Here is a 26,649-nt window from a genome sequence, read left to right on the forward strand (position 1 = left end):
AGTCAAAGGATCGATGTCTGTTCTGTTTTGTGCAATCATACTAGAATGTTACTTACATGTATTGATACTTCATTTTCCTTTATAATAAAACAAGTTAGAGTGAAATATATTGTTTTTGACAGATGTTTCTTCTTCTTTCTCCTCTTTTTCTCCTGCCATTTTGGTCAAACATCTTTCCCCAAGGTAACAACCTTCATATTGGGCCCAAATGACATGAAATTTTGTACACCAAGAATGTTTATATTATGTCAAAGGGCATGGAACATGTGCATTGGACGGATTACATAACCTATATATATATATATATATATGTACCGGTATGGTGGACTGTCTGACCAATGAAAAATTGGATGCAGCAACTATTGAACCAATATTAGACCAAATGAAACATGAAATGCTTTTAAAAAAAGCTGGCTAGGGTCAAGAATCAAGATGTTAATAACTGGTTGGCTGGCATGAGTGTGATGACTATATGTGACCCAAATAATTGGTCACCTTGGTGACTTGATTTGGACTAAAGCTACTAACACTGGACTTGCATGCTGCTTATCATTAAGTGGTGTCAAAGTGGATGTCAATGTTTTGAGGCATTCAATTTGAAACTACAGTGGTGGTAAATGCGTTTGAATATCCCACTAGAAATCAAACTTTTCAACGGCTTATCGCTTCAACACAAATTCTTGTTACAATAGGTTTTTGATTTGATTCCGGACGCTAAATTCATGTTCGCAGAGCCCATTTTTTGTTTTTGGAAATGATGCTGACAGAACAGGACTGGAGATGTAACTTTACACAAAGAAAGATTGACTTGAAAACAAGCTTTTTTTCAATGTGGTCAACATATGCCAAAGGTGCCCATATGTTAGCAAGCACAATAATAGCGATAAGGATATAACAATTATTAGTCCCGACGCCCACAGTTTCAGTGGAAACAACATGCTGATGCGAATTTCTCTATTTTTCAACCAATTTCTCGGCAAAATGTGTAGCACAATTTTTTTGAGAGTATGGCCATTGGCGGCAACGCTGTTTGCAGTGTTATGCCTATGAGGTTTATCCGCGATGTGATGTTTGGAGTCGACGAACGTAGGCTCTACGTTGTCCAGGTCTTGTTTAGAGTCATTTGCATCAGATTCTGAAGGTCACTTCTTGCAACCCAAAACCCAACATTGAACATGCAAGGTCCAATGTGAAACTGGCCTGATCGAGGCCCCTGGCAAAAAAATTAGCAAAAAAGTGTGGTACATGTAGGTTCTTGAAGCGTGCTTGAGGTCACAGCCCGGTGGTTCTCCTGAAACCTCCGGCTATAGTTTCAACAGGAAAGCTAGGTTCTTCATTTCTACCTGAGAGGAGTGAGGAAATCAGTGTTAGGCCTTAGGGGCACGACACTGGGAGATACCAGGGATTTGAACCCAGAACCTTTAGTTATATTTCTATTTGAGGTGAGATGTCATTTAGTAAGTACAAGTATATCTTACCCAGATTATAAAGAACTGAAGCCTGTTCAAATCTGATGTCAGCAGAGGTGATCAACTTGCCAGAGAAAACGTCGCTCCTGAAATCAAGACATCATACAAATTGCAAATTCAAACATTTCCTGAACCAGATTGTTGCTGTTCTAAATCATACTGCTTCATAGAATATCAAGGTCTCCTTCCGATCCTGTATTACTCCAAGTGTTTGTCCCCTCCAGATTAATTTTGGACTTTCTATTGCACTTTGGACTAATGCTTGTAGCCTCTGACAGCTTATACTTACAGAGTTGATATTTTGTGAACAACTTCCTTGCCACTTAATGGATCATAATGACCCCCAGCGGGGGTCGTCACGCGTCGTTGAAAATCAAAAAATCTTCAGATTTTTCCTGAAAATCTTCAGATTTTATGGAAAATCTTCAGATTGTTTGAGATAACCTTCAGATTGTTTGAAAGAATCTTCAGATTGTTTTGAGATTGGTTTCAAAGAACCTTCAGATTGTTTCAAAGAACCTTCAGATTGTTTCGAACAATCTTCAGATTTTTTAATGTGATCTTCAAGTTTATGTTCCAACTTCCTTTAATATTGATTAGTATGATATGAAAATTGATAAGATTGGTTTTATTGTTGTGTGAGTTTTGTACTTTTGATGGGAAAATGGAGCTAACCAATCCTGATTAGCTCCTTTCACTTGCAACTCATGGCTTTTTAGTCGAACAGTTCTTTGTGGGCTTAAACAGAGCGACCTGTCTTTAATTAAATAGCGCGGACACTACAGCGAACATGACTTAGAATCGTATCACAGGCTACAGGGCTATTTTTGTCATTTTCCTTTACAAGTGTTTGTGGGACTTCCACATTTCGTGAAGGAGTGGAATGAACACCAGGATGGAATGAACTGCCCACTGGCAATGAAGTTTAGGCACTGTGTGGGGTGTTACGCCCAGAACTGACAGGTCCCGAGTTCAAAACTACTGATATGCCCCAATGCTGTGTCCTTGGAAATCTTCAAATTTATGTTTCAACTTCCTTTAATATTGATTGGTACTATATGAAAATTGATAAGAATGGTTTTATTGTTGTGTGAGTTTTGTACTTTTGATGGGAAAATGGAGCTAACCAATCCTGATTAGCTCCTTTCACTTGCAACTCATGGCTTTAAAGTCGAACAGTTCTTTGTGGGCTTAAAGAGAGCGCCCTTTCTTTAGATAGCGCAAACTTAGCGAACATTATGTCGTTGTTCAACGGAGTTGGCGGAGAAATCCATGTTCTCGGGAACAACGATTTTGATCGGAGCCTCATATCGAACCTGACTGCAATATTTATCCTCGTTCGCCCCTCAAGCCCTGGATAACAAACGTACGCTTACTATTGTTTTGGTGGTATAATGATGAATACTGCATTTGGATGCAGTTGTCATAATGCCGTGGGTTTGACACTAGATGAAAATAAAAATCCACTTGAATCAACTGTCAGTTCTACATGTGTATTGTTGACAACCGTACGAATGGTAATAACTCCTCATTATTATGATAAATTACCTATGTCAAGTCATGGAATTTTACCGCTTCCGAGACAGCATCGGCTTCCAATGTGATGTGCAATGTAGTTATACATATAAATTTCCATCACTGGTTGTGTTACAGGTACTAACTTGTAAATGACAGCAGAAAATTTGTGATTTCATAAAACAGTGGTGGATTCAAAATTCAGCTGCTATGTGTATTGCTACTTTGTGGTAGATATTTGGCTTGTTCATTGTTATTGCAATCATTTTGATCAACCTGGGTTATAGGTCTTCAAAGATGTGTTTTATCCATGACATTTTAGTTTTTTTAAGCTTGCATGCAGTTGATAAATCATTATGTGGCAAGAATGCAACTTCTGAACTTATCTGAAGATACCTCAGGCCTGGAAATAGTGGGTGCATCCAAAATTGGAGCTGTGCACCTAATTTTTGACTGTGGGTGCACCAGTGCACCTAGATATTTTTGTAGGCTATAAGGTAAGGGTACTATTGTACACTAGTATACAGAGAATACAGAAATGTAAGTATCTTGACTTACTTGCTTTTTAGACAGAATAGCTAAAATTACCCTTCGTTGTATTCTACTTGATGTATCTAGTTAGCTATAGAATTACAGATTGTAGTTCTTAAGAGCGTTAAACTTGGTAATTTTGTTTTGCTGACATTCAACTTTATTTTATGTGGTGCACCCAAAATGTTTTCTGTGCACCTAATTTTTTTTTTGTCGAGTGCACCTATTTCCAAAAATGAATTTCGAGCCCTGTGCCTTCTTGTTAAACATTGTGCATGCAATACGAAGCAGTGTTACATCAAGTCATCTCCAGGCAGATAAAGAGAGTTCTCTCACCAGTGGAAAGACTTGCTGAACCAAGTTGTGTTAAACAAGCTGGACCCTATATCTTCTTGGAGATTTATGTTTGCCAGGGTATCACATATAGGGCAAGCATACACGTGTAGATTCAAAATGATATAAAACATGTATGAGTGGAACTTGGCTGTCACCTCAGTATCCAACTTCTTTATTGCTCATAAGAACAGGCTTTGGCATAATACACCACAACATGTGGACATGAGCCAAACCGGACGTAAATAGGTTCGGCACGTAAATAGGTCATGTTACGTTAGGAGTAGCTCCTTAAGACACCATGCACAGGATTTGTGTGTTGTTTGCCAAAACTCTATTATGCTTTCCCTACTTTCAGCATTCTATGGCTCTCCATGTGTCAGCATAGATGGATTCATAGGCCTAGAAAAGACCTAGAAAACATCTCTTCAAGTTGTCTTTGATTGAAAGTAAAATTTCTTACTCATTTGTTGGTTTCTCATGTTTTGCAGTGGCCATTATTCTGTGTTGAAAGGACAGTAGCTGTTGATATCATCTATTTAGAGAGGTGATGACTTGTTAATAGCTTTTTAATTGATTGGGAGGAGAAGTCATTTCCCACTACTCCGCCCACTCCATTACTACTGGACTTGCTAACTGTAGTAGCAGGCACAGCTTGAAATGATTATTTGCTGCTGACTACAAGATCTGTAAGATCATATTTAAGTGACTTTGTTGTCCATACTGGAAACTTTAGAACAGATCATCAGTACGGATATCATCCTAAGGAAATCCTTGAATGTACAATAAACATTAGGGATATTACAAAGTAGCCCTATAGCACCCTATTACATACACTTGAGCTTCACTGTATAGCGGACTACCCTGTATAGCGGAGCACCTCGGTCGATTTCTACTATTTTCCCAACGATAGGACGGCCTGGTAGAGGCTATAAATTTGCCTTGTCAAAATGCAAGGAAAACTGTATAGATTTCACACTTTTCTGGGAAGGGTGCCCACAAACCCTAACTTTGCAACCTTTAGTGCTTGCTGTGATGCTATCACCGTACCAATTTGTCTTTTGCACCTACTCTCCTACTCTGTAAAAAGTTATGGTGACTACATGTACCTGAGTTGTGCTGTCTCAGGCATAGCCTCCTTTGCAAACTTTCTAGTTGCTACTGGCATTTATTTCCAGGAGAGCGCGGGCAGCAGATAGCATCTCTCCTTCAAAAGAATCTGGCCCCAGTGTGTTATAAATCACGAATCAGTGCTCCCCCCCACTCCAAATTTAATGCCAGCACCACCCAGAAAGCCGTCAAATCTCATACTCTCCAAGCAGGAGTCCAGCTCCGGCTGGTGTTTAATGTGTTTTGGAGAGTTTTGGGCGGGCTTTATATTTCATCCGTTTTCCTGATATCGCCCAGTCAAAATAGAAAACGTGACAAAAACGCCAGGTATACATATCAAAAACCATCCGGAGCCAAACCTACGCATGTATTCTTGGAGAGTAGCTATCTCAGATCCTAGTCTTGCCTGGTCTTCCCATCTGGGAGGAACCCCTGCTGAAATCATTATTGACACAAGACAGTAAAGAGAGAGTAGAGCTGCCATCCAAACAGACATCCAGCAGACTATTTGCAATGTTTTTATGCAATTGTGAGTTAATAGTGCCAATGATGATGATGAGTTAAGTGCCAATGACTTAAAAAAACTAGTTCTATAATGTATATGTACCAAGGAATATACTGTACATGAAAAGAATGGGCTCTTTCCTAGGGGTAGGAAGATATGATCAGCTTGGATGACTAATTAGTTACAGGACTTCCTCCCCTGGGCATTCCCAGGCCAAGAGTTTCCTTGTTACCACCAGCCACCAGCTTGTGGAATCAAGGATCCTTCAATGGTGGAATCTAGGAGCTGGGGCAGGGCCATTCAGGGAACTCTGCCTGGGCTTTTCAGGATCTTTCAGCCCTTTGCCTGGGCTTTTCAGGATCATGACAGATCTGTACCAACTACATGTACAAAAAAATGAATTGAGATAAGCAGTGATCTCAAAAGGTAAATTTGTATTGATGAGAAGGTTTGTTTTTTCAAGCATGATAAATTCATACCATCTTGAGGAAGGCAGCGCCTGATGTGGACTGGTCTATTTTCTTCCGCTGTGCTCGTGCATTAGCTCCTACCAATGTCGATCTAGTTGAGATTTGAACTGGTTTTGCTGGAGACTACACTCTCCGGTAGAAAGTGCCAAATGTTTAAGGTTAAACAGTATCAGTAATACAAATCCACCAGACAATTTGGTGATCATCATGTGTTGGTGGCAAGAAGTTTTAAAATTAAGAAACGATCTACCCGTATGTGCTCTTGAACATTTAGCAAGAGATAGAAATGAAAACAAAGGGGCAGAAGGATGTGCATTCACACCCTGTTTTAGAGACTTTACTGAATGAATTATTCTCCTTACACAGCTTTCAAAGCTTTCGGTATAGCCTGGATGCCAGACCCCCAATCTCCAAAATATCTATCCCACGGTCTGGCATTCAGGCTGAGCCAGGCCTGGGCTGAGCTGAGTTTCAGCAGGGCCTCTTCATGGGCTGTTTATGATAAAAACCCAGATCTACCACTTCATGCAAGAGGTACACAGATGGTCTCTTGAGACTAGACTCCCAAAGAGGAGATCTGATCACGATAATAAGCCCAAGCCCAACAACACCAGAGAGAAGAGACCACAGGCAGTGCCTGGGCAGTGCTGACAATAGTACATCTGGGATCAATCAGCCACCAGTTTATAGACTTGAAAATATAGCCTCTACCAGGCCCGTCCTATCGTTGGGAAAATAGTAGAAATCGACCGAGGTACTCCGCTATACAGGGTAGTCCGCTATACAGTGAAGCTCAATCGATACTTGAACTTCACTGTATAGCGGACTACCCTGTATATCAGAGTACCTCGGCCTATTTCTACCATTTTCCCAACAATAGGACGGGGCCTGGTAGAGGCTATTGAAAATTGTCCAGTACTGAAGAATAACCAAATTTACCAGTCTGAGAAGTTGAGCAGAGAATTGGTTTTGCTAGCTTAAGTTGACACAACTGTTGATAAATCCTTTGAAATGGTATTATATTTATATTCGACCAATTCTGAGTCAAACCAAAGACTTTGTAAAGATGGTACATACTTGTGAAACAGTATGGAAGTTAAACACACTTCACTGCCAGTGGACTAGCCCCCTGCTACAGTGATTGCACAACAGTGTGGCCCAGGGCTATGAAACGGAGATGGGCACCGCCCTATACATCAATAATGGTGTGGGAGGATTGTTTAAAAAAAATTACATATCTACAATTCTTCTTTGGATCCACCGGTCTATATAAAAGTGTCTGTATATAATATAGTGTGCCCTGATGCTACAATCCTTTTTTGACCAAGGACATAAAGTCCTAATGGTTGGATAAGGCAAACATTTAAGAAAATACTGATTACTTGCATCACAGCAGGTGCCCTGTTTGCAACTGGGGACCTGATATACGATATACCGGTAGGCCAAAGGTGATCATGAGCAACACAGGTTTTAATCTTAAACTGAAATCTGACGGCTTTAGAGTAAAAGAAGAAGAAAAATCCTTAGCCTCAATCCTTAGCCTCTACCAGGTTCCGTCCGATCGCTCGGAAAATAGTAGTAATCGGCCAAATAGAGTGAATAGTATGCCAGGGGTACAGTGAAGCTCAATAGGGGACTACCTTGAATAGCGGACTACCCCTGACACTCTATTTAATTATTTGGCCTATTTCAACTATTTCCCCAGCGATTGCATGGATGGAGCCTGGTAGAGGCTAAGAAATCCTGGCGATGGTGTTAGAATTGCATAGACCTGTGTCATCCCAGTTAGCTTACATGTACCTCAGTCTGCAAAACAGTCTGAGGAAAATTCATTACGCTTTATCATTAGCTATTTATTAATAGTGTAATGTGGCTTTGTTACGGCTCAAATATTTTTAGCCAAGCACGTTTTGGTTCCAGGGTCACCCCCACTCCTCTGAAGAAGCGTGTTGGGCTCTTTTACATGCAAAGTTTGATGCCCAAAAGCTCCTTTACTACAACAAGGGTGCAGGCTTTATGTACCCCTCCAATGCAGTCTCCTTCGGAATGCTGATAATTTTGATACAGTGTACTAGCATACTACACCATCTACTGTATGGCTCCCATAGTTGCTCCAAGGTGGTTTAAAATCATTGATTTGTTGGCCTCCTTGCTGGCTAACACTAAATCTCTACTAGCAGTATAAGGGTACAGGTGACGCTGTCATATATAAAGGACCATTAGAGAGACGCATACATGCGTGCCATGTGGAAAGCAATATGTCAGACCCTACATCTGCTTGAAGATCAGCTGACACCAACCAAGCTGGTTAGAGCAAATATGGACAGGACAGTACCCAAACTACCATCTGTGTACCCAGAAGTAAGCTGGGGGTAACACATATTTGCTCAAACAGTACAAAGGAAGCAGAAATTTTGTCTCTGCATAACGATGGGCTTTCTTGACTAACTTTGTCAGACAGGAAGGTTTTGAAGGTGTTTCTCCTTTTCACTATAACCTCCTTGTGTGACCACAATGTATTGTTCCTAGCTTCCCCCTTTCATAAAGTTGGTATAGTCCTGGAGGCAAATGGTTTGTCTTCGAATTCTCCCCAGGGAGGCCTGCTCTCAGCTTTTACTGAAACCTGAGTGAGTCACTGAGTGTGAATGCCTGCATTTCATTCTCTGGGCTTACTCTGGCATGGGACCAGCTATAGCAGGCTGTGAACTGTTCTTAAAATGATGTGCTAATTGGGAAGTCATCTCTGCAACAGTTGAAAGGAATTATTTGCCAGGAAATTATAGAAAGTTAGGTTCTATTGTAGTTGTAGTGGTACCGAAATGAAATGATGCGCAGAACTTTCTTGAAAGTTGGCACTGCATAAAACTGAGTGCAGAATGGTGTATTAGTTATCTCAAGTTGGCCCTTCTATGACCACGAAAGAAATGAGACTAATCATGAGGTCACCTTTTTCCACCACGTTTACAGACAAGAATAAAACCCACACAGAATAAATGGGACCATTTGTCTTTCAATGTCTTAGAAAAGAAAGTCGAACCCAATATTAGTTAGAACTACATGTAAGAGTAAGTGGTTAAGACTAGAGTAGTCACATGTTATACTGTTCATCATTGTCTGTCTGTACTTTCCGTGTTACATGTACTTGCAATTAAGCCTTTGGCCATGAACTTTCTCTTTAGGCATCATCATAACAATATACCTATCAACCCCATCATCTAGCCCAAACTCTAGGAACTAACAAGGACGACACTCGGGCTACCCATATCTTCCTTGCATATCATAACCAACTAGCTTGAGTGTCATTTTGTTTCAGTTCCAGGCTCTACCCTTCACCAAGCAGTCTGAGATCACTGCCATTCAAGTGTCTGGAATAAATGTGTCTGTCCAGATTCTGGCCTAGCATGCTGATTGGTCCCTTCAAAGCTCTACCGGAAGCCTTGTCCTTGTCACTCAGCTTAACGACTTTCTCCACATGGTATCTCTGTAGGGACCACATCTTACTAGGGACCACACTTCTCAGAAATGGCCGAAAGAAATGACGAAAAACATGGAGTTGATGTCATACATAGACAATGATATAGTTTTTTCTTCAGATCTTTGTAAAATCGTCATGATAACACTTTCTATATACCAAAATGCAGGTACTACAGCCTTGTTGGTAAATAAGGTCTTTCTGGGATGGGGTGATCCCTGCTGAGATAGCATATGGAGCTCTGACAGAAGGGACCAATCAGCGTGCTAGAAAAGAATATGAATGAACCAGACAACTCGAAATGGGATTTCTCTCAACATCTCTCAGCCAAAATGATGATGATGATCCCTGAGAAGATTGCACAGCAACAAATTTTTGGGTTCTCAGCACTCAGATTAAAGAACAAAATATTGAGGACCATGTTTAGGCCTTCAGAGCACTCAGTTTTATTCAAGCAGTTTTTCTCTGCCTGTCCTCTGCTTCTGATGATGTCTGTCTGCTATATTTTTGTCACCTTTCAATGTCCACAAATCAAGTAACCGGTGTGGCCAAAACACTAAAAATGTTAGCTTTCCCTTTTTGGACTGTGTTTGTTTCGCTCAATCAACCACGGCCCCTGGGGAGCCAGGCCTTAATGAATGTCATAGTCCTACAATCGTAGGGTGGGGTAGGTAAATTAGGTTCCCCTCCCTTTCAATTAAAAAGCTATTAACAAATCATCTCTGTCAAGTTTTGCTGGACACAACATACAGTAATGGCAGTATCACATGCAGTGCCATGCACTAACATTTATGTGGCTCCAGATTTAGAACTAAGAAACTTTTAGAATGCCTGATCATTCATTTCATTATCAATGCTTACCCATACTTGATTTGAGTTTATGTTCCTCACTGTCACTGTGTTTAAAGCTGTTTTTCGCTACAGCTCACTTTAAAGTAGCTATGATACATCCTTGCTGAGAAGTATATATTATAATATTACAATATTGCACCGCACAATCTTTTATTTCTTTTTTAAGTTAATGCATTTTTCTAGTCATCCTCTAAAACTGTAACAGAGTAACAGAGCAACGTTGTATTGTAACATTACACAGTCAAGTTCATTTTAATTCAGACTAGGGATTTTAAGGCTTCACGTTCAAATTTATACAGCCCTACCGTACTAGAAGTTTGATTACATTGTATGTTATTTTAGACAACTTCAACCACCCTAACATTGCCACTGACAGAAGTTACCATGACTGTATCTGTATCTGTATAGCCAGCTTCGCAGGCACGCGGCGCGGCAGCAGCTGGTTATATTACACTGAACGGCCTGTCACACCAAACTTTTGAACATCTGACTGCAATCGTTCTTTGAAGCTATGCAGTGAAGGTGTTCCTACAGCATCTGATGACAATGAGTTCCATTCTACTATGGTTCTCAGGAAATACGAATTTTTGAACACATCAATCCTTGGTTGATAACTCTGGTACTAAAAGGCATGGCTATTTCTTGTCCTTCCACTCCCTCATGAACAGAGTCAAGGAGTGGAATGACGACAGCTAACTTCTGCCTCTTTTATCCTACCCTGGCTACTATCAAAAGCTACAACATCATGTGTGTTACTTCTGTCAACCTCTGCCACCTGCCACCATATAATGTCCACTGGCAGAAGTTAGCATGATGTCACCTATCTTCTGCCAACTTCTTCCACCTGCCAAAGATACGCCAAAAATAGTTACTCATTGACAAGCAAGTGGATAAAATTTTGGAACAGTCAGACGTTTCAGACAGCATCCACTGTCTTTCATCGGTGTCTTTTCTCCAAGTAGATATGTTAATGAGGTAAAGACAATTTCAGATTGTTCAATAGAATAGTTGTATAATGAATCAATTAGCTCATGTTGTTTTAGGAGCTAATGTCCCTAACCAAAACTAGGTACTCATCTACACCTAAGTGAAGTGAGTGAAGTCGTGTTAAGTGCCTTTTCCAAGGACACAGCATTGGGGCATATCAGTAGTTTTGAACTCGGGACCTGTCAGTTCTGGGCGTAACACCCCACACAGTGCCTAAACTTCATTGCCAGTGGGCAGTTCATTCCATCCTGGTGTTCATTCCACTCCTTCACGAAATGTGGAAGTCCCACAAACACTTGTAAAGGAAAATGACGAAAATAGCCCTGTAGCCTGTGATACGATTCTAAGTCATGTTCGCTGTAGTGTCCGCGCTATTTAATTAAAGACAGGTCGCTCTGTTTAAGCCCACAAAGAACTGTTCGACTAAAAAGCCATGAGTTGCAAGTGAAATGAGCTAATCAGGATTGGTTAGCTCCATTTTCCCATCAAAAGTACAAAACTCACACAACAATAAAACCAATCTTATCAATTTTCATATCATACTAATCAATATTAAAGGAAGTTGGAACATAAATTTGAAGATCACATTAAAAAATCTGAAGATTGTTCGAAACAATCTGAAGGTTCTTTGAAACAATCTGAAGGTTCTTTGAAACAATCTGAAGGTTCTTTGAAACCAATCTCAAAACAATCTGAAGATTCTTTCAAACAATCTGAAGGTTATCTCAAACAATCTGAAGATTTTCTATAAAATCTGAAGATTTTCAGGAAAAATCTGAAGATTTTTTGATTTTCAACGACGCGTGACGACCCCCGCTGGGGGTCATTATGATCCATTAAGTGGCAAGGAAGTTGTTCACAAAATATCAACTCTGTAAGTATAAGCTGTCAGAGGCTACAAGCATTAGTCCAAAGTGCAATAGAAAGTCCAAAATTAATCTGGAGGGTGTTTAAATGGGTATTGTCACCGTGACAGTAGTGGCAAAGTATTGGACATCAAATTATGCAATGTTTTAAAATAGAGGACTGGTGCATATGAAATACTTAACTGTGCAAGAATGTTTTCTGCCCTACACTCCAAGCAGAGGTTAGGCTCCAGCTTGTTTCAAAAAGAAAGGCTGGTGGTAGACAACACGTCAACAGAAAACCTGACAAAATTGAAAGCCTGATAAAAACGCCTAAAAAGACATCCAAAGTGCAGAGCATTAGGGGCATTTTAGAACATAACAGAAAATATTACAAAACTACCAGATAGCAATTTTGATAGCTCATTACGTTTTGAAAAATATTGTCATGATGGTTGTGTCTATAATGAACATTGGTATATCAAAGGCACAGGACCACTCTGGGTGGGAGAATAAAACAGAACTGATGCAGAGGAACCAGAGGGATCAGACAGAAGGAAGTTTTCTGCTGTTTTCCCACCATGTAAATGGCACGGCTGCATCCCCGCCCTCCCCCATTGGAAACCTGCTCTGGAGGTACTGCAGCTGTCCATAGTACTTCCTCAGGATGCTGCAGCCCTCAAAGTCCTGGCTTACTCGCACTGCAAACTGTAATGATAAGTTATTAGGTTAGAGGAATTTCTAAACGAATGAAAGGTTGAATCATTGTTTAACAATACAACATGTTGGCACTCTCCTTGTATAAAACTGCACCAATCTTTTTTATACCCGGAACCGCTTTAAAAAAAAAAAATGTTTTGAAGTTAAGCATGCATCAATCATCCCGGGAAGCAGTTTCAGTACGGCTTGATATATACTAGAGATATATGATGTAGAAGCATGGTTCATCTGTACGTGTATCTGTATCTGTATAACCAGTATAACCGCCCTTCGGCGTAACACACCAGCTTCGCAGGCACGCAGCGCGGCAGCAGCTGGTTATATTACACTGAACGGCCTGTCACACCTAACCTTTGCACATCTGACTGCAATTGTTCTTTGAAGCTATTTAGTGAAGGTGTTCCTACAGCATCTGATGACAACGAGTTCCATTCTACTATAATGGTTCTCGAGAAATACGAATTTTTGAACACATCAATCCTTGGTTGATAACTCTGGTACTTAAAGGCATGACTATTTCTTGTCCTTTTCTGGCCGGGTATTAGATAATTATCAGTCGGTACATCCACAAGTTTATTAGTCATTTTGTACATCATGCAAAGCCTGGATATCTTTCTTCTGTCTTCAAGTGACTTCCACTGTAGATCTGTTTTCATTTTAGTGACACCAACACCCCTGTCATACATTGTAGTTGTTCGTTCATTCATTCATTCATTCAACCTGGCTGCTTGGTTCTGCACCCTCTCCAGTTTATCCTTGTCTTTCTTTGGATCCCATACTGTTGAAGCATATTCAAGGTTTGGTCTTACTAGAGACGTGTATGCAAGTGCTTTTAGTTTTACCTTTGCTGGGCATGCCCACAAATTACGTTTGATCACTCCCAACGTCTGCTTAGCCTTGGTTGTTACTTTGTTAATATGGGTACCCCACTTCAGTCCAGTTGTTAATGAAACGCCTAGGTATGGGTGGCTTTTTGTTGTTGCTAGAGCCTGTCCACAGAACTGGTAGGTGGTTACAACTGGGGTCCGTTTGTTTGTTATGTGCATGATGTAACATTTTTCCGGATTAAACTGCATAAGCCATTTGCTAATGCCATTCCTCAAGGGCGTTCAGATCTGCCTGCAGGAGTTGTGAATCATTCTGTGAAGATATATAACAGGCAGTCGTCAGCAAATAACCTCACATTTGAATCAAGCTGGTCTGGCTAGTTATTTATTTACAAGAGGAAGAGTAATGGTCCCAAAACAGTTCCTTGAGGGACGCCTGACGCAACTCTAACTGGAGCTGAGGCCTTTCCTTCTACCACAACCGTCTGTTCTCTATCGGTCAAGAAAGCCTTTAACCAACTTAGTTTAGACTGCCTTGAGTACTCCAGTTTTGAGATGAGTCTACTATGTGGGACTTTATCGAAGGCTTTAGCAAAATCAAGTATTACTAGATCTACCTGTTTTTTACTGTTCAGTGCACCCGCTATGTCGTGAAATGTTAAGCTGTGTTTCTGTGGATCGCTTTGCTCTGAATCCAACTTGATAGTCAGTCAATATGTTGTAACTTTCTAAGACTTAATGACATGGCTGTGAATAATGTGTTGGAGTAGTTTGCTGATATACAGGTCAATGAAATAGGTCTGTAGTTGCTGGGGACCGCTCTATCTCCCTTTTTAAAAATGGCACATATATTTGCTTCCCTCCAGTCTTTGGGGATTTCTCCTGTGTCTAATGAGTGTTGGAAAATATTGGTTAACACATGCAGGTGCTATCTTGCTGGCTGTCATTTTGAGAAACCAAGGTGGTATTTGGTCTGGTCCAGATCCTTTAGATGGATTAAGACCTTGAAGCATTTTTTCGACACCATTAGGAGAAATCTCTATCATGTGTTCCATGGGAGGGGTACAGGGCTGTCCGAGAGATGGCATGTCTGTGGTGTCTTCCTCTGTAAATACACTTATAAACTGTGAACTGAGTGCCTCTGCTTTTTTCTCGCTGTCACTGATAATGGAATTCCCAGTCTTCAGAGGGGCTACCCCGACAAGGTCTCTCCTTAAGCCTTTTATGTACGACCAGAATGTTTTGGGTTTGTCAGTTATAGCTTCCCCTAGTATATATGTCTGCCACATATTTTGAATGTGGTGCTCTTAATGCTTTTCTGTACCAGGTTTTGACTCTTTTGTGTTTGTTCATGTCTTCATCTCGCCCTGTTCTCTTAGCTTTATTGTAGGGACGTTGTTTCTTGCGACAATGCCTTCTTAAGTTTCTGTTGAACCAAGGCAGGTTGTAACTGCTTGATGTTGTTTAACTAGGGATGTACTTGTTCATCGTGTGCTTAATTTTGTCTTTAAAATCGTCCCATTTCTGTGTCACAGACATATCCTCAGTTCGTTTGTTAAAGTTTGTTGCATAATCACTAAGGTCACCCTTGATGGCCGGTTCATCAGCTTTTGTTCGAATGTACACTTTTCTCTTGGGTTTCCTGTTCTGTTTGGTTAACATCCACCAATACCATGTCGTGGTCACTTATTCCCGAACTACTGTGGTCTATTCAATTATGTTTGGGTTATTGACTAAGACCAGGTCCAAGAGATTGCCATTCCACCCCAACCAATCGAATCTGGACATTCCTCCAGAATTGGTACACTCACTCACTCACTCACTCATGACCCAATTGGTACATTCCTCCATAAAAGCGGACATTCCTCGACTTTCAAGTGGACATTTCTCTAGGAAAGCGGACGGTCCTCTAGTTGTAAGCAGACATTCCTCTGGAATCGGTACATTTCTCTGGGAAAGGGGACATTTCGCGGACACCCCCACCGGCCTGTGGAATCGGCGGTTGACCCGACAAATTGTTTCCTAGTTCAGCTAAATCAAAACATCTGGACTTCTGAGTCGTGCAGTGAGATGGCAAATACTATCAGCTCAGAAGCTTAGGTAAGCATAGTTTTTGATTGAAAAACTGAGGCACGTTGGAAATGAAAGTGACCGCGTGGCGGACGATCACTTTTGTACAAGGTTTTAATGGTGGCCTGTTGCACGCCCGGCGAACAAAACGACGAGTTTTAGCCTGAATATCCGAGTGATTGTCCAGACATGAGGCTCCACTGCCTAGCACATGTATCTATGAGAGGAGTTTATACCAAGATGTTAGTCATAGTTATCGGATATTTCTTGTCAAAAGACCGCGATGTACACAAAATGTCCGATAACACCGCCACACGTATGTACGCGGCAGGACAGGGGAGCCTTGTCTCGACAAGCATACGGGCGGAAGCCGTGTCTCGACAAGTATACGGACATGTAGCCGCGTTGTACAAGAAATACCGTATATCGACGACTAGAATTGTGACAAAATCTTCTCATAGATACATGTGCTACCTAGGCAGTGGAGCCTTATATCTTGCTATATCTTGATTGAGCCATGACTCTGTACCTGCTATTTATCTGGTTTGTACAGTCGCCAGTTCAGCTTTTTTGTTTCGAACGCTCTTACAGTTAATTACCAGCAGAAGTTTACTATTGGTCTTTATGCGACCATGACCCTTCATGTTAGGGTTACCCTGCTTAGATCTAAGTGGAGTGGATGTAGCCATAGGAGTGTCGTCTATCAAGCTTGTACTAGTGCTCAGTGTGTCAAATGAATTTACTGAATGGAAAGAATCATCAGTAATGTCAAACATAGCTGATGCAAAGTTTTAGGTATACCACAGTCGCAGCATGTGCTTCTAATGTAGTGTACACCTGAGAACATAGCTCGATGCAGATACAAAATTTTAATACAAATACTTCATGCAAATACAAACAACCTTAAAATAGCCACAAGCTAGTTGGGCAGGCCTGGCTGTGTGTCCTGAACAGCCAAACCAATACTACTAAATACATATTAAATAAAATACAAACAACCTTGATACTTGAAGAGATGATAATGTAACCCCCCAAAAACTTAGAACTAATAAATGGTCTTGTTTTTGAGATTAAAAACATTGTGCTTTTATTAGTTTTGAAAAGATGTCAATTTACAAAACCAGTGTCCCCTGAAATTGAAAATTTCTCTTAAAGTAAAAAAAAATACCAATATTGGCACGAATGAGCAAAAATGAGCACAAAATGGCACAATCACTGTAAATCTCATTGTGATGAATCTAAATCATTGTACATTGGTTTCTAATTTAGTACCAACACTGAGATTTAAAGGTAAAGGTACATGATTGTGTATTATTATGGGGCCAAAACTGAGAAAGTAAAATGATGGACATGCGCGGCCATTTTGTTTGTAGAGGTCACGTACTACTGGGTCCCCAGAATGTGCAAAATGGAACGAAATTGAACAAAATGGAACGAAATGGAACAATATTCAACGAAATGGAGCGAAAAGGAGCGAAATGGAATGAAATGGAACGAACTAAAACAACATAATATTATGTAACATTATGAAACGAAATACCAGTAGATAGCGAAATATAAAGAACGTTATAACATTCACAGTAGACCGGAACAGGAAGCATTTTGGATACAGAAGTGAGTGGTAATAAATAATATAACGTGTTTTAGTTCTTGAATCTATTTGATAATATTAAAATTAAAATACAACATTTTTGCTGCGTTTGTGTGGCTAGATTCTTCCCTGAAAATGGCGGCGCCGCGTGCAAAGGGATCCACCGCTGTTTACCAATGATCTGTAAATGAACTGCTGCAAATAGCAGGGAAAAAAAGCAAACGGACCTGAGTATCGAAGTAAGGACTACCGGTAGATTGTACAGAAGTTGGTGGTAACATTGCATTTCATAATTGAATACCAACAGGACATGAGGCAAGCGTAATTTCATTATTCATACAGCGTGTTTGCATGTTGCGGGACGGAACTCTTCTCCCCCAAATGGAGCCCTGCATGCCAATTCATGAACCGCCATTGTTGCCAGCGCGTCGGAACTGTGGGGGTGCTACTGATAGGTTTAATCAAACTCTGACTCTCCAGTTATTTACATGTGGTTTTAGTCTATAACTAGTACGTAGCATATGCATATCTCCGCAACAACGATTTTTATACAACCAATTGTTCGGCTCAAAGTCAGACCCCTGTCGGAGAATGGACCCCTCCGTTAATGATATACAAATGAAGCTCTGCGCTGCGTCACCAATGTGACATGCCGCACTCCATTCAAACACTGACGTGGACTGGGAACTAGAATCCTCTGGAGACATTTCTGCTTCCTTGTTCACGACAAAACAAAGGGAGGGTGAGAACGAGCAGGACATGTATTTCACGGTTCACACAACACGCAAACACGCTGTATGAAAATAATGAAATTACGCTTGCCTCATGCCCTCTTGGTGAATTATGAGATTCAATGTTACCACCAACTTCTGTAAAATCTAGTCCTTACTTCGATACTCAGTTCCGTTTGCTTGTTTTCCCTGCTATTTGCAGCAGTTCATCTACAGATCGTTGGTTAACAGCGGTGGATCCCTTTGCACGCGGCGCCGCCATTTTCAGGGAAGAATCTAGCCACACAAACGCGGCAAAAATGTTGTATCTAATATTATCAAATAGATTCACGAAATGAAAAATGTTACATTATTCATTTACCACTCACTTCTGTATTCAAAATGCTTCCTGTTCCAGTCTACTGTGAATGTTACAACGTTCCTCATATTTCGCTATCTACTGGTATTTCATTTCAACATGTTATAGATGTTGTTTTAGTTTGTTCCATTTCGTCCATTTCGTTCCATTTCATTCCATCTCGCACTTTCTGGGGACCGCATACTACTTAGCATTTTACCTGTGCATCCCACGTCAGTGTGGCCGCAAGGAAAGTTGGCAACATTTTGCAAAGTTGGCTCAATTTCCAAGAGCAATTTGGCGCAGTCCAGTGAGATACCTGAATAAGAAGATGGTACTTGCCTGTTGTAACTGTCGGAGCTTTCTTATTTCTTCATCGTATCCCCTGGGATCTTCACTATAAAATGTGCTCACATACTGCAATGAAGACAACATGAAACTTTGAGACTGACCAGAATGCAAAATTCAACATATGAACATTAAAACAAATGTAAATCTATTTCATTGTTTTGTAATAAGGTGATCTAGAGTCATGACTAAGGCCACACCATCTTAATTCTATGGATGACGTCTGCATTGATTTTCGCCTGTTCTCAACAACAACAACAAAAATCAGCTCTTCCGAGGTCTCCACAGACCTCGCGGCAGCCAGCGAGTATCGCTCGGACAATTTCAAACACGTCCTATCCACACCTGTTTTTTTTCAACGATGAGAGACATGAGAGAGGAGTTGAGGCATTGGTATATAGGTCTCACAGCGAGATTTGTAAGTGTGGACCATGGAATGCTTAATATGGAGCTCAATGTCATGTATGTTGAAACTTCCTTACTAGTACTAGTAGAGTATTCTTATCGCAGTCATACATCATCCACAGTCATAGGAGCCAAATACCTTCCAAACCTCAGTGACATAATGGAAACTCCGGGGAAACACAGGGGAAACATATTGGAAAGAAGAGGGGGTGTTTTCTCGGTGTGTCCTCTCCTTTTTCCCTCTTCAAAGGGTTCCTAATGTTTGTTTTGGAGGACGTGTAGTGGAAGGGTTTCCTATGTGTTTCCTTATCGCCAATTAGAGACTCTGTTTCCAGTGTGTTTCCACTATGTTTCCTGGTAATCAATCACTGCTAGGAGGAGAGGCCAGTAAAGATGAAGGACAGCAGGCTGCTCTCCTTATTCCTGTGTCTTGTTATGTGTGAAAAATCAATTATCCACGCATTGCCAAGGCATGGTACACATGGTACACTCACTGTGTACAGAACATTTCATGAATGAACTGTATCTACAACTCGAGACTACAAAACTGAATTGCTGATATTCATAGCATACATCACTATATAATAGCAGAGCTACCTTGACCTTGGGTCTCCAATAATGGTGACTTCTTAATGTTAAATGATTACTGCAGGGCTGTATTATCAGTCTTTAGTAATCAGTCCTATCCCCAGTTAATGTCCTAGTTAACTTGTTTACACACATCTTGCAGACATGACTGAAAGGCATTCAATGCCCACCAGCCACTATACTGGTACCCACAGGGAGCTAGGGAAGGATGGCCTGTATCATGTGGTCTGTTAGGCCATGTCATGTGATCTGTCAGGGCAGTCCAACCCATGCCACTTTGGCAGCACATACAACTTTTCCATCTCAGACTATACCACTAAATCCCTCAGCATGTTAGTTCCCTGATGTTCCCTAGTAACATTTGTGATAGCTGTTGTTTTGGGGCACTGCAAGAAACTAGGTCAAGCTACATGTACTTTCATTCCAGACAGCCCCGCTATGACAGTATAGTAACAAGACAAAAGTAACAAAAAGCAACAATTTGCTCGTCTTTCCACCACAATAATGATGAATTTCCTTTCGAATGGGGGTTAGGACTTGTTTGTCCAAGACAGTGTTTATCAGAACTTCACCACAAACTCCCTGTTTACCCAATTACAAGGTCCATCTGGCAGGACTTACTAAAACAAACAACAGGATTCTTATGCCACAGGGGGCATCCTGTATCTTAGGCTGGCAGCTCCTTGTGTTTCCATGGGCGGAGAAGTTGGTCATGGTAATTAGATATGTTTCCATTGGGTTTCCTGTGTGTTTCCTTCTGTGACACATTGGAAACATATAGGGGGAACACATTCCAGTATGTTTCCACTATGTTACTGAGGTTTGGAATTCTAAATAGAGTGTACATCTTTGATCATTCTGGTCAATATATCAAACATTGATCACGTGAGCTGAGCCTGCTAAGATGAACAAGGCAAGTACCTCCTACAAATAAAGACTCGTTGTTTGCTTGATACACTGTGTTCTGTGGTTCAATTCACGATACCATACCAACTTAAAGTTTGTAGTCCAGTGGTTTAGCAGAATTTTTTTCTTGCTGGATTTTTCTTTTTTTCGCCTGCGCGCATTAGTTTTGGGGTCTCCAGATGACGTCATCCATAAAATTAAGATGGTGTGGCCTAAGGATCATACTTATGGCTTATGCTGTTTTATATTACTCATGAGACCTGGCTTTAGTAGTACACATATATGTACATTACACCTAGACATGTGGACATGACCCAAGTGGATGATCATTGGTAGTGCACAATAACTGGTAGCGTTACGTTAGTCACTAATACTAGTTTATGGTATAATCATACATCTCCAAAATATGGAGTCATTAATTAAGGGTTAATGACCCGCCCCGAGGTGTACATGGTGTCATAACGCCTGGTCAAGTGCTATAACCATCGCATATGAGGTGGTTATAGCACATGACCAGGCGTTATGACACCATATACATTTGTACACCGAGGAACAGGCGGGTCATTAACCTTATTATCACATAGCCTATCCAAACTGACCCATATAAGAGAGACAAATTCCTGTGTAATACATAGATTCTTTATTTAAATTTTATTACAATACATGTGAATTTTAAGACGATAAAGACGATAAAGATTTTTTAAACAAGGTTAAGAAAAAGAATCATCAAAAAGATACCCCCATCCACAAAATGGAATGGTTGTGTTATGGCGTCATTAAGTGGTGTGTTATGGTGTCATACCGGTAACACATGGGCAATGGAGGCTTCTGATTGGTCGACGCCATCTGGCCATGTGATGATTAAGGGTTAATGACCCGCCCCGAGGTGTATATGGTGTCATAACGCCTGGTCATGTGCTTTAACCACCTCATAAAACCACTGAGTGAGCAGACACCATAGACACCAAGGAACAGGCGGTCATTAACGTTATTATCACACAGCCTTGTCAAAACAAACTGGCAGCCGGCAAATATCGCCGCCTACTTACAATTTCGCGCAGGCTACTTTGGTGTAAAATGTCAAAAAATATAAGCGTAACTCCAGTGGTCTCCATTAAAAACTTCTCCGGCTGTTTCTTGATAGCTTACGGGATCTTCTGGGATGATGTTTACATTGCCGCCGGCAGCCCTTTTCCCTGGGAATGTTTACATTTGGGAGTCAGTGGCACGTGAGCCGAGGCGAGGGAGGGCGTAGGGCGGAGTTTAGTCCCTTCAAGGGGCTCCATTGCCTCAGCACGTGAGCCCGGCAGGGAGAGAGGGCGGGGTTCAGTCCATTTGAGGGCTTCACCGCCCATCGGTACCATGACAACCGTAACCCAAGAGCTTATGCATGCATATATTTATATGGACTCGATTTCCCGCGTAAACTTGTGATTCTTTACTGGCTGCCAATTTGCTGAGGATAACATGTGGCCATGCCCTAAAATCCATCAGAGGATTTGCTAATAAAGCATGTAAGTTTTGTGTTACCCTGACGGTCGGCTGGAGTGGTGTGTTAAATTAGGACAGGGAGGTTAAATAGAGATCCTCCTTGGGAATTATTTGAAGGCAGGAATGGCTGACAGGTTTGTTGTTTACAAATGAAATGGCAGGGCTGAAGCTAAATGTCCTGTTCTTTCTCCGCATTTTTTTGGTATTTAGTTGACTGTACATTTCAACTATCTAATTGATAGGAAATTTGAGAGACAACAATTATCTGATAATGTGTTGAACCTTACAGGACCAGCTTCACTGATCATGATATAGGCATAGCGACCCACTCACGATCGCAAATCAGTCAGCGCCTTTCTTTCATGTCAATTTTGGTGGCATAGGAAAAAAGTTTTGTTTCCATTTACGTTTGCCCAGAAACCCCACTGAGCCTAGCAAAAACCTGCCGACCCTTTCTTTGGTCCACTGATCCTAGCAAGGGACATAAAATCTTCTATATGACATGGGAGTGATAAAAACATTCAATCCAACATGTTCTTTTCATTCCTGTTTCACTAGATAGAAAATGTGGATAAATAGACCCACTTAGTGACTAGTAATACCATAGATTCCATTTATGTTGAGAATCTTCATTATATTTTATAGTACAAAATAAAACATTATGTTGAAAATATCAAAGAGGTTATAACCTCCTTGAAAATACCAATGTCCTGATACATTTCACTTTTGCATTGTCAAACTAAATGGACACTTGGGCTTAAATGTAAAAAAGTGCTTTTCAAAAAAGCTGGCGCTTTGGCTACGTTTATGAGTGTGAATTGTCTTTTCCCTTTTCTTGAAGTAAAATCTGCCAGAGAAAGTCACTCAAGGGCTGTTGAGTCTATAAGAAAAATTGTCATTTTGGGAAAGGTGTACTGTTTTAATAGAGAAAGGCAGATTGGGGAAAGCAATTTTGAAGTTACGGCACTTAATTTAAGTGCTTTTGAAAAAGCTGGTCTTGGCCTACAACTTGTACTTATTTCTAAAATGTACAATAGGCTCATTATAAAAGCTATCAAATTAATGTACATAGCATGCAATAAAACATACAATTTGAAAAAGCACCATTGAATCATCAGCACTATGGTAATTAAGTGAAATAGAAGTTCATAACAGCTAAGGTTCTATCTAAAATGACTACCAAATGTCAAACAAGTGTTTAAACCAATTAACAGCTACCTCATCCCTATTATTCTGGTTTCCACATTAACAACATTTCTTCCTTATTTTCCTGGATAATTTTGCTAAAATTCATGAAAATTCCCATATTTTTGTGCCGAGCGGCGTCACTTTCCACGTCCATGTTGTCTGAATGAAGTCGATACTGAACAATGGAGCATTTGCTACTGTAACAAAGGATTGCTGTTTTGCAAACAACATCAAGAGCCTTTGTTTACATCGGGAATAGAAGTTTAGTGGCAAGTGTTTTGCAAGAATCATCTTACCGCGCATAGGAGCCGCTGCATGGTATTTTCCATTACAATGAACAGAAAAATTTGAATGCCAGGTTTGGAATCTATGAAGTCCTGTTCATAAGACAAAGGCCTTGTATATATTAAATGAATATTTAAAAATAACAAATACAAAATATTTATTTATTTATCAATAAAAAAATAAAAATATGATATTCATAAATATGATATTGATAGATTAATATAATATTAATATATTTTTGATATTTAATATCTAAAAAGAAAACAAAAAATCCATGCATGGACTCGATCCCGGATCCTCCGGATCCAAAGTACTACAACGTTACCAGTTGAGCTATGTTGTAGTGTGGAGTATGAGGCTCTGTACATAATGCTTTAGCCTCACTAAATGGTATCATTTATGTCGATTTTTGGTCGTTTTCTTGACGAAATCATTTTTTTCTTCTGCAATCTTGTGGTATAGATGTAATATGGTCATTTTTCAGGATATCAAAGTCCGAAACCACAATGCAATGATATTTCAGAACAGTTGTAGCAGTTACATGCGGTCGCCCTCCTATGTGTCATGCAAATCAAGCCTGCCTGCCTTTTCTTGCTCCCTTGCCATATAAGGCAACGGCTACACAAGAATTTTGGAACGTATTGCCATATAAGGTCATATGGTGTGCGACACAGTGTTGAACCAAACAGCATGCATGCATCCATCGAAGGTAAGAGCCAAGACATTGCGTTTCGGCAATAGGAATCTATTTGCATAATTGGTATCTGTTGATGATCCACTTTCCATAAACTACATATGTTACATGTATTTGAGTCTGATAATGGAAAACACTGCAAATATAGATTTTCCTCATTAGCTATGCAAATTAAGTCACAATTGGCATAATTTTCACTTCATTACGTATATCTCTGTCTAAGCTACCTTCATACTAAGAACCATATTGACAGTCCTATAATTTTCCAATTAGATGAGAAATGGTGTTTTGAATTAATTATGCAAATTAGGAATTTATTTGCATAATTGGTATCTGTTAGATCCACTTTCCATAAACTACATTATACATACCTTAAGGTTCCGGGTCGGAGTTCAATTGTGACCGGGGGTTGGGTCATGACCCGGTAATCTGCCGGAAGTGCGTGGTCGTCACCCTGATTTCTGCCCGAGATTGCTTGGTGATGGTTTTAGCTGTGCATGAATATTTTGAATCTTCTGCAAAGCCCGTGAGTTGTAGTATTTTTGGGCGCAGTGCAATTGGTTCGCTATCGAAGCCTTTTTTGTATTAGTCCGCGGCAACGGTGATGCGGTTTTCTCGCCTGATGACCCAAATAGCATCATTTTTAATGCATTTTCACCGAATTTGCGTCATCGGAGATTGCGAAAAAGTTATCACATGACTTTTTTATTTTTTTCATTTTTCAGAGACACCATTTACTAAGCTTTCTCAGCATATATGCCGTGACCCCAGGAAAACTTGTTTTTTCTGAGCAGGTTCGATCAAAAAAGTGTAAAAAAATGATAATTTTCGGGTGCCAAATTTACATTTTACTATGGTTTCTACCCAAAATAAATGGACAACAGACAATACCGATGAATACATCGGAAAACAGAAGAAAACCGCTTTTCGACCATGTGATTACATTTATACCTTTATACTTTATACCATCTTCAGTCGAGGAAGGCAGCGCCTGTTGTGGACTGATCTATTCGCTTCCGCCGTGTTCGTGCATTAGCTCCTTCCAATGTCGGTCTAGTTGATTCTTGAACTGGTTAACTGTTTCACTGGAGACTACACTCTCTGGTAGGGAGTTCCAAGTGTTTATTGTCCTTGCACTAAACACATGTGCTCTTGTTCTTGATTTGGCCAAGGGTACTTTAAGCTTGAGGCTGTGCCCTCTTGTTACTGCTTTCCCTGCACTTTCAAAGAAAATCTCTGGCTGTATTCTCTCCCTCCCAGTAACAATCTTGAAGACTTGTATCATATCGCCCCTCTTTCGTCTGTACTGGAGAGACGGCAAGCGGAGCCTCTTTAACCTCTCACTGTATGGCAGGTCTCTCAACCCTTGCACAAGCTTGGTTGCTCTGCGCTGTACTTTCTCAAGTCTCTCTTGATCTAGGGCAAAGTGAGGTCCCCAAATGCAGTTACCATACTCGAGGTGGGGTCGAACCATAGTTTTGAAGAGGATGGGGATTGTGAGTTCATTTAAGTTGTAGAAAGTTCTCTTAATAAGACCCAGCAGTTGATTACCCTTGTTGGCCGCCCTAGCAGCATGTGCATGAAAGGTAAGCTGGTTATCAATGGATACACCAAGGTCCTTCTCTTCTACTGTCTCTTCAATGATCTGCCCCCCTAAGGTGTACGTGGCTCTTGGGTTCGTCCTCCCCAGGTGCAATACCTTGCATTTACCGACGTTGAAGTGTAGCTGCCAGTCCTGTGACCATTCCCCCACTGTCTTGAGATCCTGTTGCAAGGTCTCTTGGCCACTGACATGTTTAACACTCTCATACAGTTTACTATCATCGGCGAAAATCCTGACTGCACTAGTGACTGACTCAGGCAGGTCATTTATATAGATCACAAAGAGAATAGGACCGAGAACGCTCCCCTGTGGTATACCGCTCTTTACGTCTTGCCATGTTGAGAATTGTCCATTTAGTACCACCCTTTGCTTCCTCTGGGCTAAAAAGTCCTTTATCCAGTCTCTCAAGCTACCCCCAACTCCGTACCGCTCTAGTTTGCGGAGGAGCCTTGCATGCGGGACTGTATCGAAGGCTTTGCGAAAGTCTAAGTAGATGACGTCAATGGGTTCCCCCTCCTGCAGTAACTTAGTCCACTCTTCCATTACTACAAGTAACTGTGTCATGCATGACCTGCCAGGGACGAAACCATGCTGGGCATCGGTGAAGTATTCGTTCTGTAGCATGTGCTCTACCAGCTTGTCTCTAATGATTGATTCCATAGTCTTCCCAGCTACCGACGTTAGACTCACTGGTCTATAATTGCCCGGTGATGTTTTGTTTCCCTTCTTAAAGATGGGTGTTACGTGTGCCTGCTTCCACTCCTCCGGCAGTTTGG

General features: G+C 40.8%; 1 protein-coding gene across 2 annotated transcripts in view; it reads right to left on the reverse strand.

Moving 5' to 3' along the window:
- The window catches only part of LOC136420379 (tyrosine-protein phosphatase non-receptor type 23-like), a 108,697-nt gene that overhangs the window by 76,965 nt on the left and 5,083 nt on the right, over positions 1–26,649 (reverse strand). For both annotated transcript variants that reach the window (XM_066407257.1, XM_066407258.1), the window contains exons 2-4: positions 18,708–18,782; positions 12,670–12,797; positions 1,479–1,555 (exon numbers count right to left, since the gene is read on the reverse strand). In XM_066407257.1, the coding sequence (XP_066263354.1) occupies positions 1,479–1,555; positions 12,670–12,797; positions 18,708–18,782 (280 nt within the window). The remainder of the gene's footprint in view (positions 1–1,478; positions 1,556–12,669; positions 12,798–18,707; positions 18,783–26,649) is intronic.

The sequence above is a fragment of the Branchiostoma lanceolatum genome, chromosome 15, assembly GCF_035083965.1.
Source record: "Branchiostoma lanceolatum isolate klBraLanc5 chromosome 15, klBraLanc5.hap2, whole genome shotgun sequence".
Lineage (NCBI taxonomy): Eukaryota > Metazoa > Chordata > Leptocardii > Amphioxiformes > Branchiostomatidae > Branchiostoma > Branchiostoma lanceolatum.